Source organism: Podarcis cretensis (genome assembly GCF_951804945.1).
Source record: "Podarcis cretensis genome assembly, chromosome: 8".
Lineage (NCBI taxonomy): Eukaryota > Metazoa > Chordata > Lepidosauria > Squamata > Lacertidae > Podarcis > Podarcis cretensis.
In genome coordinates this window covers 8589591-8607476 of record NC_137177.1, presented here as the reverse complement: position 1 = coordinate 8607476, position 17886 = coordinate 8589591, and the positions used below count along the sequence as shown (strand labels likewise).

Genomic DNA, 17886 nt, shown 5'->3' with positions numbered 1-17886 from the left:
AGGCCAATCTAGATGGCTTTGGAGTCAGCCAGAAGACAACGATTATCTTGATTGGACCATTGCATAAACTTACCCACCCACCTGCAAGTGGGTGCCCTGTTGCAGCATCAACCTAAAGCGTTTAATTTTAGAACTTCCTTTTCTTCACAGATCCTGTCTTGGCGTAGGAGGCTGGCTTGTTTGTGGCCAGAGGGTGGGGGCCTTGAAGCCAAAGTTCTATGATGCTTTCCTCAGGCAAGCCACTGTTCTTTGTCTCACACATACACCCATCTGAAAGATTATCCTGGCCTACTTCTCAGGGTTAGAATGAGATAATAAAGTGAAGCACTATGAAATGCAATATGAAATGCTTAGTATTATTACTAGTACAGATCCATGGACCTGGACTAAGAGCCTTGTTTCCTCCCTGCTCCTGGGCTTGTCAGGAAAATCCCAGGCACACAGAAGCCTGTGCTTCTTCAAATTTTATGTTGACAAGAAGGAATCTGAAACATTTGTTCAGCCAAGCACAAGGGTGGTGCCAAGCAATCTGAAACTCACTTCCCCAAATAAGAAGAATTCAGGTCATTTTCTCCATACCCCACTCTAATCCAGTTGTCTTTCAGCCTTGGATGAGGTTCTGATAATGCAAACTTTCAAAGGTGGGTCTCTATTTCTACACAGCCAGGATTAAAGGAGAATATTGCAGCACTTGGAAGTCTGCATTGGGAGAGAGAAAATGGTGGTGCTATCCACAGGGTATTTCACCCCGCTGGGACTACAAGATACGGTAGCACTAAAAAAAAAAATCATGTTCTCATAGCTATTTATACAGTACTGTCTGAATACATTACCACTAAATATGTTAAAGGCAGCTGAAGGGAACTGATTTACATGCAATGCAGAATCATCTTTCTGGTCTCACAAGACACCCTCCCTTCCCCAAAATGCAGGAAGCAGTGAAGAGGTGGACTGCTGTAGTGTCTGAGGGCTAGTGTCTGATGTTGGGCCGGTATGGTCTTGGGGTGGCCAGCATTTCATGGCCATTGCAAGACCAAATGAGAATGCCTGTTACCAGCCTTGAGAGACTGGGAGTATAAAAGGCCTTGTCCCACACCATACAACGTTTGTTTGGAGGCTGGGTAGGAACACTTTAATGCTGTCCAAGTTGCCTGTGAATGGGCAGGCTTTTCACCTTCCCTGGGTGAAAATCATGTTATGTATGGTGTAGTTCATACTTCTTCAGATTCAAAGGACCAGTGTGACAGCTGGCACATGGGACAAAAAAGAAGGGCCCAGAAATCCCTGCCTTTTTAAATAAAGAACATAAGAGCTCCTCCAGGGAGGGAGAGATGTCTGTACAGTGGTACCTCGGGTTAAGTACTTAATTCGTTCCGGAGGTCCATTCTTAACTTGAAACTGTTCTTAACCTGAAGCACCACTTTAGCTAATGGGGCCTCCTGCTGCCGCCGCGCCGCCAGAGCACAATTTCTATTCTCAACCTGAAGCAAAGTTCTTAACCTGAAGCACTATTTCTCAGTTAGCGGAGTCTGTAACCTGAAGCGTATGTAACCTGAGGTGCCACTGTACTTGGCTAATGGGCAAAGCAAGAGAGCAGGGCTGGTTCGTTGATCTGTGCAACTTGTGGACGGTACCTGCTTGCAGCTTAACTCCACTCTCTGCACTCCTGCATGAGAACATTACTGGCTTTTAAAGTCTCAAGGTCAGAGCTCAGGGATGATGGGAGTTGTAATCCAACAACATATGGGGTCCCACAGGTTGAGAACTGCTGATATAAGCAATGAGACAGCCAGCCCAGTTGCATATGTGCAGAGAGTATGAGTTCCCCAGCCCCTTCCTCTCCCCTAACTTCTACAAATATTCACAGCTGACCTTTTATATATTTAGTAATGATTGATAGGACTGAAGCTGCCTGGTACAGAGTCAGACAACTGGTCCATCCAGTTTAGTACTGTCTACACTGTGTGGCAGTGGCTCTCCAAGGTTTCATATGAGGGACTTTCTCATCCCTACTTCTCATCCCGCTGGAGACTGAATGCAAGGCAGATGAACCATGGCCCTTTAAATCCATTATCAAAGCAGTCAGTTACACCAGCGGCACAGAAACCCACAAACATGGCAACTGCAAAGCATTTTTAGTCAATGATGAATTTAGTAGCAATATGGATAAATCTTTCTGGGTTTTTAAAGAAATGATATTTTAGCTTAGGACTTGTTTCCTAGTTTTCTTTGTGACTGCTGAAGACCAGTAAGAGCACATCCTCTTAACACCGCCTAAGAACCAAGATCAACAGCATGAAAGCTTGGTAGCCTGTCCAAATTCATAGGGAAACTCCCTTCAGATGCAGATTTGTTTGCTACAGCCCTTCCTCAGCTGATTTTTGAAAACGAAATGCTAGGACCTCTCTGGTTGGGTGTTGAGGTTAGGATATGGTATAATAAAGCTTACTTGTTTCACTCTAATGATGCACTGTTATCTATTCTGAGAATCCAAGACAAGGAATTATAAACCCCCTTATTTTGTTCTGTTATCTTTGGCTATTAAAGGATTTAGTCAGGCACAAGCAAAGCAGAAATGCCTCTGGCCAATTAGGAACTCCTGACTTAGTTTTCAGTATGCAAACATATTCATTATCACAATTATGCAGAAGGGAACACAGTCTACAATTCCAAACAACCACACAATTACCCCAGTGACTCTGAAAGCCTGAGAAATGGAGGAAGCAAAAAAAACTAGAGATATACCCTATGTTAACAAGGGTGCTAATTCAGGACAGAAATCCCAAAGTATGTCTGGTATCTCTGATTGTGCAAACAAGCTCCAGGGCCCAAAACAAAACATTTGGAGAACTCATGTTCCATGATTCATGCCCTTTTCCCAGGATACTCCATTCTATTCCCCACCTTTCCTCCCCACACCACCCTAATTTTATGTTTTTTCTCCAAGTCAGCCCCAACATTTTTTGTATTTCTGCAAACCTTCGGGATCCCCCAAAATTTCCTCACAATGATCCATACACTCTGAGAACCAAGTTCACCAGGAGTATATGAGATTTCCATTAATAGGTATATCAGGTCTTTGGTATAACTCATATTAGTATGAACAGTACCACAAATCAGCACTTTACTAATTTCATCTGAATCGACTTCTGGGAAGTTGGCACTGTTAAAAAACACTAAAGATGTTTATACACAGGACAGGTTTTCCACTCAGATGAATCATCTGCAGCTCAACCCTAAGGCACGAGAACTTTCAATAAAGCTGCAGTGTTCATTTCAGGTAGAGAAATCACATGGCAGATTCTTTGTGTAGTAAAATCTTGAGTAAGAATGAATGTGTCTTGTAGTCAAGGCTTTCCGATCATAGCTCTGAAGTTGCACCTAGCAGGGCAGGTGCATCTTGGACTCTGCCCAAGCGCTGCTCCTATCTGCAGTAACATGAGCTGTTTGCAAAGGCAAAAGGAAAGTCTATTCTCTCATTAGGATAGTAAAGAGCAGAATGCACCCATTTCACTCTGCAGTGACTTATTTCCAAGTACCCTAAAACCAAATCAGAATGCTTTTGTACGTACACACTATTTCAAAGCAAAAACCAAGCACTCTCTCAAATTATTGAAAGGGGCTAAAAAAAATCAAATGATGGGAATGAAAATAAATATTGGGAGTGAAATACTGCATTCACAGTACAGTGGTACCTCGCAAGACGAAATTAATTCGTTCTGCGAGTTTTTCGTCTTGCGAAGCACGGATTTTGAAAAAAGCTTCAAAAATCACCAAAGTCTTCAAAAACCTCAAAAAAGGCTACCACACCGAGTGCTATGAGATGCTCCTCGAAGTCAAGTCGCAACTGCACCCCCTGAATGCACGGTTTTAAGAAAAAGGAAACAAATTTGCAAGACAAAGGAAACAAACTTGCAAGACGTTTTCGTCTTGCGAAGCAACTCAAAAAACGAAAAACTCTTTCGTCTTGCAAGTTTTTCGTCTTACGAGGCATTCGTCTTGCGAGGTACCACTGTATTAGTGCGGGAAGCAAAATGGAGCTACCAAAACTGCACCATCAACTTCCATGATATAGGAATTTTACAGACACAGCAAGAAACTGAAGGCCCTTAAAGCTTTCTCCACTTGCTGAACTGCAAAAGGCAGCTGCTCTCTGCTTTAGCTAAAATGTTCTGATAGTACAACAGAGTAACAGCAGCCCTTCATTGTGGGAAAGGATTCATCTTGTCAGAGCCATGCAGAAGCATCAAATAGGAATACTTTACACCTGATAAATACCACTACGGGCAATTTCAAGTTACTTCTAACATTTGACATTTTATTATGTTTTTATATTCTGCTGGAAGCCACCCAGATTGTCTGTGGAACCCCAGCCAGATGGGCGGGGTATAAGAAATAAAATAAAATAATTATTACTACTACTGCTAAACTTTCTGGTACCTACTCAGGAGGGAGGAGGATGTTCTGATCTGGCAGCAATGAAGGCATGAGAATTTAAATATAGACGGTGTAACAGGAAATAAAATAAAACAGCATGCAATTCATCTATAGACTGCTCAAGCATAAACGACATTAAGTTAAAAGCCTCCAAAGCACAGCAGGCATATCCTTCAAATACTGTTGAAACAATAAACTGTTTCACTTCTCTGCAGATGCTAATCTGTTTGTAGAACATTCCCTTTTAATTCTTTAAAACCAATACAGATATGAGAAAATGATGTTTAGAAAGTGCTTAGTATAAATAATGTTTGGAGTTTATTTTGGTTCTTAAAAGCAATCATTTGCCGCCGCCGCCACATTTTTCTATGAAATCCATTGCGGGCTCATCTTACCCAGAATTCAATGCACAACCGAAGTGACATTTTACCAAGGATCTTCAATAAAGTTTGACCAAAGGTACACAAACTACACTGCTAAATTAAGGTACATGCAAGAGCTTTCATAGCTACTAAACTATAAGTTTCCCACCTTTGCCCACCCACCCACAAAATGCAAATGGAGCCATATACTCTTTCTGAACCAACCAAGGGGCCTTCGCAGATGAGATGTGGCATTAAAATAAACTAACAACAGCATCTCTTGCTACAAAGATCTTACCTGTTGCTTCAATGTATTCAATGCATCTCTCAATAAAAATGGGGATGGGCTTCTCTGGTGTCACTACAGTGGACAAAGGCACCCCGAAATAGTTGCTCTCCCATGTAGCCTTTGTGATAGATGGCCGAGGCTTAGGCTTTGGTTTCTGTAGAGAAGAATTTACCAGAGTTAATATTGTTGGAAACATAAATCATTATAAATAATGAAGCAATTGATTTAATGAGGCTTTACTTAAGTAGCCAAAAGGTCAATAATATAAGAAACTGGGACGATAAAAGACACAATTTAACTTGTTAGTCAAAAACAAGCTGTACTTCTGATTATACATATGTGCTCAATTTGCTATAAAGCTATGGTTGCTATTGCTACGTAAGTAGAATGTGAGTTCATACAACTATATATAATGCTTTAAAAATAAAAGGGAAACATTTAAAAATAAAGCTTAGAAGGAAACATTTTAAAACTACTTGGAATGATACCACCTGCCACAGCAAATGCTACACAGTAATAAAAATAATTTGAACACCAGATACCTTTTACACCTGACTGGCAGGGAGTGAAATCGCAGCAAATACAAAATCCAGCAAGGAAACTTTTTGCACCTCCTCTTCCAAACTAGAATGCTATGGTGCAAGCTACATTTTGTTCACTTACAAAAAAAATGCTGTGAAGCCAACAGGTATTTTCTTCCCACAGTGGATAAAGAACAGCAAACAAATAAGGATTGTTTCCATCTAAACCAGTCTTATTCTCAAGCAACAATGTGCCAAGAACAGCTAAGAGCAACAGGCAAGGAAGGCACAAAGCGTCAGGTCAAGTGACAGTGATTCACAAACTCTATCCGGGTGAGCCTTTGAGTAAAAGTGTGTGATGGGGGGGTGGAGAGTGTGGCTCCATGGAAGTTTACTTGGAGCACCAAGGAAAAGCTTCTACTTCAAAAGCAGGAAAAACAAACCACAAACAGAAAAACAGAATGGCCTGCTTAGGGAGAGATGGAAGGGCAAATGTATCTTCTCAATATATGGATGAACTTCTCCTAGGGAAGGAGTAGCCAGCGTGGTGCCTTCTAGACTCTCATCAGGTCCAGCTAGCATGGCCAATGATCAGGAACGATGGGAGTTGTAATCCAGCAACATTTAATTGGCTATTCCCTGCTAGCTAGAACCTCAGACGCTAGAACAAGAGCCACCCCGCAGGTCTGTGGTCCTTTCCAGGCTGCAAAATTATTTTGCTTCATTTTTCATGAGACTATTTATCCACCCTCCATCAAATTCATTTTATCAAATAAAATTCAATTAACAGCAGAAAGACAAACGTTACTTCAAAAACTCTAGCAGTCAAAGTATTTGATTTTTAGATACTAATACTGCAGGGCTTGCAAAAGTGTTAAATGTCAGAATAATAATAATAATAATAATAATAATAATAATACAGTGGTATCTTGGGTTAAGCACTTAATTCGTTCCGGAGGTCCATTCTTAACCTGAAACTGTACTTAACCTGAAGACCACTTTAGCTAATGGGGCCTCCTGCTGCCGCTGCACCACCGAAGCACAATTTCTGTTCTCATCCTGAAGCAAAGTTCTTAACCTGAAGCACTATTTCTCAGTTAGCGGAGTCTGTAACCTGAAGCATATGTAACCCGAGGTACCACTGTATTAATAATAATTTATTATTTATACCCCGCCCATCTGGCTGGGTTTCCCCAGCCACTCCGGACGGCTTCCAACAAAACACTAAAATACAATAACCTATTAAACATTAAAAGCTTCTCTAAACAGAGCTGCCTTCAGAACGTTTTAGAATCCTTGGTTAGTGGAGTACCGGAATTTCTCCCCGCCACAGTTTGCTTTTACACTCTCACTTATGCATTCCCATTCTACCAAAAGTCTGGAAAAAGTCATAATTCCATTAAGGTATTAGATGTGGGCGGGAGGCAAGTTTCCCTATATTTTCAATTCCCATTTTTCTGTATTGCACTTAAGGTACATGGTACCTAAAGTCTCAGCTGGATTCTTCATTTGTTTTCCTAGGTGGATTTCCATGGCTAATTTTCCTTTAAGACCTGTGCTCCAGAAAACTGCAGCAGCTCTCTTTTCCTGTAGCTATGACCTATGGTGACACAACAGATATTACTATGACACCACTCTGCAGCAGAGATGGAAAGTAGGAAAGCAGAATCATTCTACTGGCTTTGCTAGATCAGCAACTTTTGGCTCTTTCTGTGAACCGCGCCCCACTCAGCCAAGATGCCTTGCCAGCTGCCAAGCATCCCTGAATGGCAAGGAGTGTTAAGTGAGATGTACCCTACACTTCAGTGTGTATGTGTGTGTTTTGAATCAAGCACCTCTGTGCCAGCACAAGGTGTGGGAAGTTCCCAAAGTTGTTTCCTTTGCAAATTAAAATATGAAATTGCTTTCCCCTCCCTTGTCCCACACAATCCATTTTCCTTTTATGTATTGTCTTTTTATCATAAGCCTAAAAACAGGGTGTGTCTTTTTCTTAGTAAGTCTCCCTAGGAGCATTTTTCAGCAAAAAAGCAAGGTTGAAATACTTCTGATTTAAAAAATCACCTTTTTGTGCTGTTTAACTATTGCAGGTAGAAATAAGAGCGAGCAGATTCACACATGACATGGGAGAGTGCATGCAGGAGAGTTACTTACCATATTTTTCAGTGTATAAAACTGGGGGTTTTTTAAAACAAAAAATTAGGTTTAAAATTGGGGCTTGTCTTATACATGGGTAGTGCTGAGGGGTGTTTTCTTAATTTGGAGTCCCCAAAATAGGGGGCATCTTATACACAGAAAAATACAATATTTCATTTATCTGTCACTTTTTACAATTAAAAAATTCAAAATGACATGACAATAAAATTGCAATGCATAAAAACAATTAAAAAGAAAAGCTTGGAAGCCGTGACAACACAATAAACAGAAACTGATCATCCAAAAACCAGGTCCTACCCACACTAAAAGATGTGTGCCACCATAGAAGGCAACATTAAGAAAGGAACAAAAAAAATCTAACAATGGACAAAGAGGGCACCAGGCACAGTGGCACACATGTTCCGGTGCCAGGGGGGTAGAGAGCAAGCGAGGGTGGGCTGGCGCGCGTCCTGGGGGTGGGACGCGCCGCCTGCAGGGGTGTGGCGCCCAGCGCAGGGGGGCATGCTGCCTGCAAGGGGGCAGCCGCAATGGAACCCTACCGGGATTCTGCTGCCAAGGGCAATGCACTCCCCCTGCACTCCTCTTCCTCTGCCAGTGACCAGGCATATCATCTTAAGAAAAGCATTTTATAGATTGGGGGAGGCACACCACCACAAAGGCCTGTCCTTTTTGGCCATCCTCCACCCCTCCTTTGGGTGGGGAACACAAGAGAAGGGCCTCTCATGAAGACTGCAGAGTCCTGGTTGGTTCATATGGGGAGAGGCAGTCCATGAGCTATTGTAGTCCCGAGCTTTAAAGATCAAAACCAGGAGCCCGAAATCTAATCCGTAGTCAACACAGTTGGGTTAAACTCCCCATGCTGAAGCCTCAATCCAAATCCCCCACTTCTAGTAAAGAAAAAAACATACAACAATGTTGGTTGATCCTGCTATGGCTGCCATGTGTACTTTGGTCGTCAGTATTTGCATTAAAAAAACTAAACTAAAAGGAGGAGTTAGCAGACAGAGTACTCCCTCATGAATTAGCTCTGGAATGTGCCTAATGATGGTACAGTGGTACCTTGGGTTAAGTACTTAATTCGTTCCGGAGGGCCGTTCTTAACCTGAAACTGTTCTTAACCTGAAGCACCACTTTAGCTAATGGGGCTCCTGCTGCTGCTGCTGCTGCGCCGCCAGAGCACGATTTCTGTCCTCATCCTGAAGCAAAGTTCTTAACCTGAAACACTATTTCTGGGTTAGCGGAGTCTGTAACCTGAAGCGTATGTAACCCGAGGTACCACTGTATTGCTATTTAGGTTCTGGGACATCACATGAAAGCCATGCAATGTCATTTGGGTAGCCCTGATATCAATATTTTAAAATTTACTGCATTATCTATCAGTGTCAGGTTATCAGATAATGTTTTTTTAAAAAAGAGGTTTCTTTAAAATTCACTTTATCTTAAAAATAGTCGTTCATAATATTCTCTCCAGATGAGGAAGTTGGCAGGAAACCCGGGGAAGATGGACGCGCTGCACTAATTGAAAAGTCACAATATGCAATGTATGACTCAACTGCAAGGAGGTTTCCAGCTTGATAAAAAGGGCTATACAAGGGCAGGTGTTCTATTATTTTGAGCTCGAGAGAGGAGATTAACTCACTCCTAGCCAACAGCTTCCCTTGAAGACATCTGTTGAACCATGTGGCCCCAGGAAACTTCCCACCCACCCAACTCCCCTCCTCCATTGTCTATACCCCATTCCTAGCTAAAAAATGATCACTTCCTGTTTAGTCTGTTTCCATATAACTTCCTCCTTCCAGAGCTCTGGTGACAGAAGGATACGTAGAACAATACAACAACAGGGGGAGGGGTGGCAATTTATTTTCAGACACCAATGACAGAACAGAGCTTTTCTGCCAAAGACATTAGAGAGCATATTAAGAAAATAAACCAGGTAACTGAAACTTAACAGTAAGAGCCTATGTCCTATCCTTTCTTAATGGATACAACATTCATCACCATTCATGCTGGACAGATCACCGATTAATATGCTCCATGATGGCTATCATGATTATACCTCAACACAGGCTTCAAGGAAGGAAATCATGGCACAAAATGAACACTCAACCCTTCAAGATTAAGCAGGATTGCTTCCAAATGACTCTTAAGAACCATCTGCTTTCTGAGTTCCCTGATACCATTGAGGAACACTGGACCAAGTTAAAAACATCCAGTATTGCAGCCTGTGAACAAGCCATTGGATACCAAACCAAGAAACACCAGGAATGGTTTATGAGAATGACACTGAGAGCAAACACATTATTGACAAGAAAAGGAAGGCCTTTCAGATCTGGCAAAGATATAGGAACTGCGCCACTAAGAAAGAAACCTATGCCAATCCTAAAGCTGAGGGTCAACGAAGAACCAGAGAACTAAAGAACACCTGGTAGATTTTAAAAAAAGCTCAAGAGATCCAGCACTTAGCAGACACTCATGATGCAAAGAGTTTCTTTAAAGCCACAATAAATGGGCCAACTAGCTATCCCTAAAAACTGACGTACTTTCACTCTCGCCAAAGCATCTGCTGTACTTTAGGGCCGATACCAGAAGATCTCGCATGAGAAACGCCTATGCCCTTGTGGAGACAGCAGCACTGAAACAGTGGCACATGTCCTCCAACGAGATCATCACCCCACTCATACTGACCATCCTAGGGTGCACAACCACTGTCACAGTAGGAAACTCCCCACCGGCGTAGAAATCATATATTGAACAGATGGAAAGCTCTTTGAGTAGGCTGAAAGTAAAGAGTAAGGTTACCATAACGTACGTTATAGAGCTACAATAAGCTGATGACAACATAGTGTGTGCACACTCAGAGGATGACCTCCAAGCCATCCTAAATATCTTTGCAGAAGCCTACAGATAGCTTGGTCTATCACTCAACATCCAAAAAAAACCAAAGTGCTGCACCAACAAGCACTAAACAACCACTCAGCAGTGCCACAAGTGTCAATCACTTCTCCTCCCTGGGCTCCTCCAAAAGGGCTGACATTGATGCCAAAAAGCATTGCCTGAGCTTGGTGAGTGCAGCTTTCTCCCAACTGAAAAGCAGAAGATTGGGACATTCAGAGGGAAACCAAAATGCTTGTTTAAAACGCTATTGTGCTATCAACCTTACTGTATGCTTGTGAAACATGGACCACTTATAAATGCCATCTGAAACTCCTCGGAAGATTTCATCAAACGATGTCTCCAAAAAATTTTTACATATCACTTGGGAAGACAGGAGAACTAATGTCAGTGTACTGGAAGAAGCAAAGACCACCAGTGTCGAAGCAATGATTCTTCAACATCAATTTTGTTGGACTGGTCATGTTGTTCAGATGTATGATTATCGTCATACATATCGTCATGCTTTGGAAAAGCAGCTACTCTATTCCAAACTTAAAATTGGAAAGCGTAATGCTGGTGGTCAACAAAAGACGTTTAAAGACTCACTCAAGGCAAATCTTTTTAAAATGTGGTATAAACACCAACAATTAGGAAACACTGGCCAGCGAGCGCTACAACTGGAGAACAGCCTTTACCAGAGGTGTCATGGACTTTTACGATACTTGAACTCAGGACAAAAGGGAGTTACATGCTAAGAGGAAGGCACATTTGGCAAACCCTCACCACAATCAACTCCCACCTGGAAACATATGTCCCCACTGTGGAAAGATGTGTGAATCTAGAATTGGCCTTCACAGTCACTTACAGACTCACTGTTAAGACTGTGTTCATGGAAGCGCTCATCTCGCTTTATTGGCCGAGGGAGCCGGCATACAGCTTCCGGGTCATGTGGCCAGCATGACTAAACCACTTCTGGCGAACCAGAGCAGCACATGGAAATGCCGTTTACCTTTCCACCGGAGCAATACCTATTTATCTACTTGCACTTTGATGTGCTTTTGAACTGCTAGGTTGGCAGGAGCAAGGATCAAGCAATGGGAGCTCACCCCGTCCTGGGGATTCGAACCGACGACCTTCTGATCGGCAAGTCCTAGGCTATGTGATTTAACCCACAGCACCACCCACGTCCCTCGGAAGACAATCCTACTCAGTTACAAATGATTGCCAAGGAAGAAGAAGACCACCTATTAAATCTGTCATTTAATATAAACTGCCTTTTATCTCTTTTTGCATTGGGTGAGAAATAAATTAGTAACACCTTAAACATTAGGGGATATTTACTAATATTTTTGACTTCACAGGATAAGCCACACATTGAAGTACCAAAAAACGTAAGAGCAGCCGTGCTGGATCCAACCACAGACACATCAACTCTGATTTCGCGTCAAGCATCTCCACAAATGGATATAAAGTATAAAGCATGTGATGCATGAATTTGTAAGGCTCCAAGATTGGGATATTTATAAATCATACATGCTAGAGTAAAATATCAGTTGAAACATTAAGATCCATACAAACATCAGCCAAAAATGGCAATACAGCAGAAGCGAGTTGTTATTTAGTCTAGTAAGGGTTAAAAGCTCAGAACCCTCTTCAAGGGTACCCTACAAACAGTACATTACAATAGTCCAATCTGGAGGTTACCAGGGCATGGATCACTGTTGCAAACTTCTCTTCGTCCAGGAAATGCTGAAGCTTGAAATAGGCACTCCCAAGCAATGGGGGATCAAGGTGGATCTCCACCTGCTCTTTCCAGGGGAGTGCAACCCATTCCAGAACAGGTGGTATTCCTGCTTCCTGGTCTCAGGAACTTTGAAGACACAGCACCTCCATCCTGTTTGGATTCAGTTTCAATTTGTTGGCCCACCTCCAGTTTGCCACACACTTTTTTGCTCATTCTTTCACACTGGACATATAAAAAACTTTGTTGAGCCAGAAGTTAAGTCCCCCATGGCAGATAGTGTATCAAGATTAAACGAGCTCAGCACATGCTCTTTAGGAAGCTGCCCACATTAATGCAAAGATGTACTGCCTAAAGCTACAGAAGTTCCCCCACCAGCGCAAACAAATCCAGCAGGCAATGCAAACAGGACTGTATATTTGATCATGGCCTGAAGAAACAACAAAAGGAAGAAAGAGCAAAAAGAAACATACCTTTTTAAAAGCACCGATGATTTGCAATCAACACCTCAGCAGAAGAAAAGAAAAAAGATCTAGCGCTGAGATGAGATAGGAGAGTATAATTGTGATGACTCAAATCAGTGAAAAGCTTTCACACTGTACATCATTTTAATGATGTACAGCACAGCAGGAGGAAAGCCTAATACAAATCTCAAAGCTATGAATTCCCCCCTGCTTCTTAAAGTAGTAAATGGGATGCAATATTAAGTGACAAAAGCATGGGGGTTCAATCAACTGGCAACATTTCTCTCTGTTCGCCAACAGCATTAGTGGAAAAGTGATGGAATACCTAGCGCTCTGCAGCTATTACTTCAAGGCTGACCATAAAGTGAAACGGGCTTGGGATTCCAGCCTCATTTCCCTGGCCAAGCTGCCCAAGGGAGCAAGACACAGCTATCTAACTTGGAATGAAAACCTAGACCAAATCACAGAACTAGTGCAAGGGCCCAATGTAGCTATGACCTTTTCTAGCCACACACTTGACCAGAACGGAGGCATGGGCAAAAATGGCATGCAGCCACCAGAATATATGCCAAGCTCCCCCTGCTCCTGGACATTTAAGACCTGCCCACAGATTTCTGCTTTGCGGCCCCAGACAAACAGGTTAAAATGTTAATAAAAATGCACACTACATCACAATAAAGGAAGGGGTGAAAGCTCAGTGGCAGAGCACATGCCTGGCAGAGAAAGTGTCCCACATTCAATCACCAGCAACTTCAGTTGAAAGAACATATGAGAACATCTGAGAGGAAGGCATGCAACATCTTTGCTCCCCCAGCAGCTCCTCCATCAGCCCCCAGGGCTGTGAAAGACAGCAGCAGTAGCAGCAGCAAGGACATCCTGGCATGTGTGGGACTAACATGTAGCTTCTTCAACAGTCAGTTCCAGGCCAGGAGACTCAGTTGCAGAATGCAATTTGTTTTAACATCAGAGAACATAGGTGGGGGCTTACATACAGTACATACACTTTTGCCCTGCTGCAGTGACTACTGTGTCAATATCTATTTTATTGTGTTTCAAATATCTAGTAAGCCGCCTCAAGAGCTTCAGTTAGTAGGGAGGGCAAAAATACTGGTTTTGGCAACCAGAAGGATCAGAAAGGAGACCCTGGACAATATAGCAGTGAACTGTAAAAGAGAGGCAGAGATCTAAATAGAGACTATAAATTGTGCTTTTGCCTGTATTTAATTTTTATTCCGATTTGTCATGGCCAATGGCTAGTACAATAAAGTTATTTTGATTGTATTGACATAAATAAATGGGACAGGCAGCAGGTGATGGGAAAGACCCCTGCTTGGGAACCCTGGAGAACTGATGCCAGTCAAGAGTAGACAACACTGAGCCTAGATCAGGAATAGCTAATCTGTGCCCCCCCCCAAAAAAAAATGTTGTTGAGTACAGCTCCCATGCTGACTGGGGCTGCTGGGAGGCGGAATCCACTAGCATTTGGAGGGCCTCAGGTTAGTCACCCCTCGCCTACAGAGACCAAGAATTTGACCTTGTATGAGGCAACTTCCTAAACTTTCATAATCGCAACCAGGGACCTAACAAATGTTTCAGTCATCAAAAGGGTTAAAAGCAAGAAGTCCCTGCTGGAAATACCATCGCATCAGTGCTTGCCAGATGTCTGAGCCCACTACCCTCAGCCAGGCATGTGTCTGTCATTAGGGAGCCATTAAAATGTTACACAGCAGCAGCAAGCAGTCCAGTGAAGAGAAAGCAACACCATTCCAGAGTTTACCTTCATTTAGCCTAGTGAATTCTTAGCTATGAAAAAACATTAAGGAGTCCTCTGCGCTACACATTTACACACATGTATGTTGGCTCGTGGGGGGGGGGGGGTCACATATGCCAGATCATAGATTTCACCACCAGCACTAAAGGTAAAGGTAAAGGTACCCCTGCCCGTACGGGCCAGTCTTGACAGACTCTGGGGTTGTGCGCCCATCTCACTTAAGAGGCCAGGGGCCAGCGCTGTCCGGAGACACTTCCGGGTCACGTGGCCAGCATGACATCGCTGCTCTGGCGAGCCAGAGTCGCACACGGAAACGCCGTTTACCTTCCCGCTGGTAAGCGGTCCCTATTTATCTACTTGCACCCGGAGGTGCTTTCAAACTGCTAGGTTGGCAGGCGCTGGGACCGAGCAGCGGGAGTGCACCCCGCCGCAGGGATTCGAACCGCCGACCTTTCGATCGGCAAGCCCTAGGCGCTGAGGCTTTAACCCACAGCGCCACCTGTGTCCACCAGTAGTACTAGTAGTAGTAGTAGTAGTGCCACCAGCACTACTGAAGCACTAAACAGAACCATTTGAAGATCTATGACCATCCAACACAATGGAACTATTCTTCATACTCACTGCATTGTCTTTAAATGGCAGACAGGCCTCCCAGTTCCTCTTGCATGCTTATAACTTCTATAAAGCAGCAGGTGCCTGAACCTCAACCCAGCATTAAAAGGATTGCAGCAGAAGGACTGCAGAGAATGCTGTTTATTATTTATCAATATGTTAGAGACTCATTTGGAACCTGCCTTGGGACTCCTGCTTCCTGGCTCACAGCCAAGAAGAAAAAGGGTGTGGAAAACAGTGCATAAAGAATACACAACATAGTCATCGTACAATCAAGTATCTACCAAATGTTTAATTGGGTAGACCAGTGGTTCCCAATTGGTGGTAACCCACCCAGGGGGTCTGTGGCACCATTCACATAATAAAAATTACCACAGATATATCAAACTTTTCAAAAGTAGGGGGTCCATGGCTTGGGTTTTGAAAAAGCAAGGGATCTGCAGTACTTAGCTAATTGGGAACCACTGAGGTTGACCATTTCACATACCCTTCTTTGTCTTAATTCTTCAAGGAGGAGCTTGGGAAAGAAGTATGGATTTGACTGCACAGTAGTGGTTCGCAGTAAACTATGGTTAAGGCAGAAGGTCTGACTTATTATGTATTAACATGGGCAGTGAGAACACTAGATCACTTTGTAACAATTTCAAGAAGTACTCTGAAGAGCAATTCACACAGTGAAGCTCATAACCAATACATAGATGTGACTTGCATGTCAAAGACAACTGGGAGCTGTAAACCCAGTTTAACTACCATTCTACACTGTGCAATCAGCATATTACGATGACATAATTCTAAAAAATGCAGAATGATTCCAGGAGACATTCTATTCAAAAGGACTATATTCTTAGTTTTATACATTCTAGTAGGAGGAACTATCTTCAGCAGGGTTAGAGTACAGAAAAGGAAATAAACGCCTGTTCTATGTTATAAATGTTCTTAGCTAAAATATTTTTGGGATGAAACTGAACGTCGAAGTTCTGGGTTTTCACTATCTTGACATAGATTAAGTGAGCTAAGCATCCAAATAACGCTTTCATAGTCAACTTAATGAGACTACCAACATGACGATCAATTAGTGCCAATGGGAAGGGGTGTGCTACAAACCTGCTTCAATAATGATCTGGGCCATAGCCAATTACTTAATTTTGGAACGGTGAAATTTGGTAACATTCTTGCTGTGATCAACAGTGGAGTCCGACTGACCTACTAGACTAAGCAGTTTATAGTTCATTGTAAAAATGCAGTATCATTTTGTTGCCATTAACAGAGAAATCTAGATAAAATTAAGTTACTGTCTCTGTACACAACTGGCTTAAGACCATATGCTGAGTCAGCTACTAAACTTGCAGCCTAAGAATGCAGATAGAAAGGGGAAGAGATTTATTACTAAAAAAAAACTTTTAAAAAAATCAATGTGATTGAAAAAAGAAGAAATCTGTGATACAGGGACCTGATGGAGGCAATAGAGCATTTAAGAATCTACCCATGTAGCAGGGGCAGTGTTATGGTAAGACTGCCTAGTGCAAATATAGACAATGTTTTTTGGGGAGGGAAATGCACATACATAAAAGAGGAAAGTGTAAAGATATCAACAGAACACAGCTGAGCTGTTAAGGATGCAATGCATCACTGATAAATGTACAAAGGAATAAATTAAGCCAGAGAACAGACCAAGCTTACAATTTGAAACTTTGCCGTCATCTCTACCAACATATCCCTTCCAAGAGTTTGTGAACATGTACTTACTTCAGTGATTAGGAACCTCCAGCCCACAAATGACTCATGATCATAAGGGGTCCAAGTTGGCCTACAAGGCAATTTTCCTTAAACAATCCCCACTTGTTCATCAGCTAATGTCACTGGGTGCCATTATCTGATGGGCAGGAGGGTAGTATTCAATCCTTGCTGGGAACATATTGGGCAAACCAGATCCTTGCTGCCATTAAGATTGAACCCTCTGCTCAGCAACTAGTGAGCAAAGAGTTCAATCCTGCTTTTTGGCGGCATGTGTTTGTTCCCCTGTTGGAAACAGGGAAACGTAGCAAAAAGTTGTTCAGAAACAGTTTTGCAAACAGACCTGCACTGATCTTTAAACCTCTGGTTTGCAAACCAGGACTGTTTGCAAAAGAGCTCTCAAGCAGTCCTGAGCTGCACTTTGAAGTCCCAACACTTGGGACTTCCAAGTGCAACATCACCCAACATCACTATAATAACATCAGGTGATTGACAGGTAAGCAGCCCTGATCATCTGTAAAATGTTCCCCTTTAAGGGTAGGGAGCTAAGGATCTGGCCCATTAGCCAGAAAAGGTTCTGCACTCCTGACAGACATTTTGCCCCATTAGGACAATCTAAGATTCCAGGAAAGAAAGCTGCTGTTCCAACACACTTTAAGAAGTACAAGTAATATAATCTGCCCTGGAGCAAGCTGTACTATCTGATGAGATGTTAAGAAAATAATCTGCAGAATTTGGAGCCTAAGCTCTGCAGATTGCTCTTCGAAGACAAAAATGTACTCAGAAGATGTCTGCTAAATTTAAGTCACTTTCTAGACTGACAGTGAAAATACATGCGACACTGAGGCAGAAGATGGAGAGTCAAACTACATATAGGATGGGAGCTCTGTGAATAGATCTTTCAACATCTTTTTCTGTTATAAAAAG

At 42.6% G+C, this 17886-nt stretch overlaps 1 protein-coding gene across 1 annotated transcript in view; it reads right to left on the bottom strand.

Annotated features, from left to right (window-relative positions):
- ARHGAP35 (Rho GTPase activating protein 35) overlaps positions 1 to 17886 on the bottom strand; it is an 86227-nt gene that overhangs the window by 32195 nt on the left and 36146 nt on the right. Inside the window, exon 3 of the mRNA XM_079985280.1 lies at positions 5098 to 5242. Within this exon, the coding sequence (XP_079841406.1) occupies positions 5098 to 5242 (145 nt within the window). The remainder of the gene's footprint in view (positions 1 to 5097; positions 5243 to 17886) is intronic.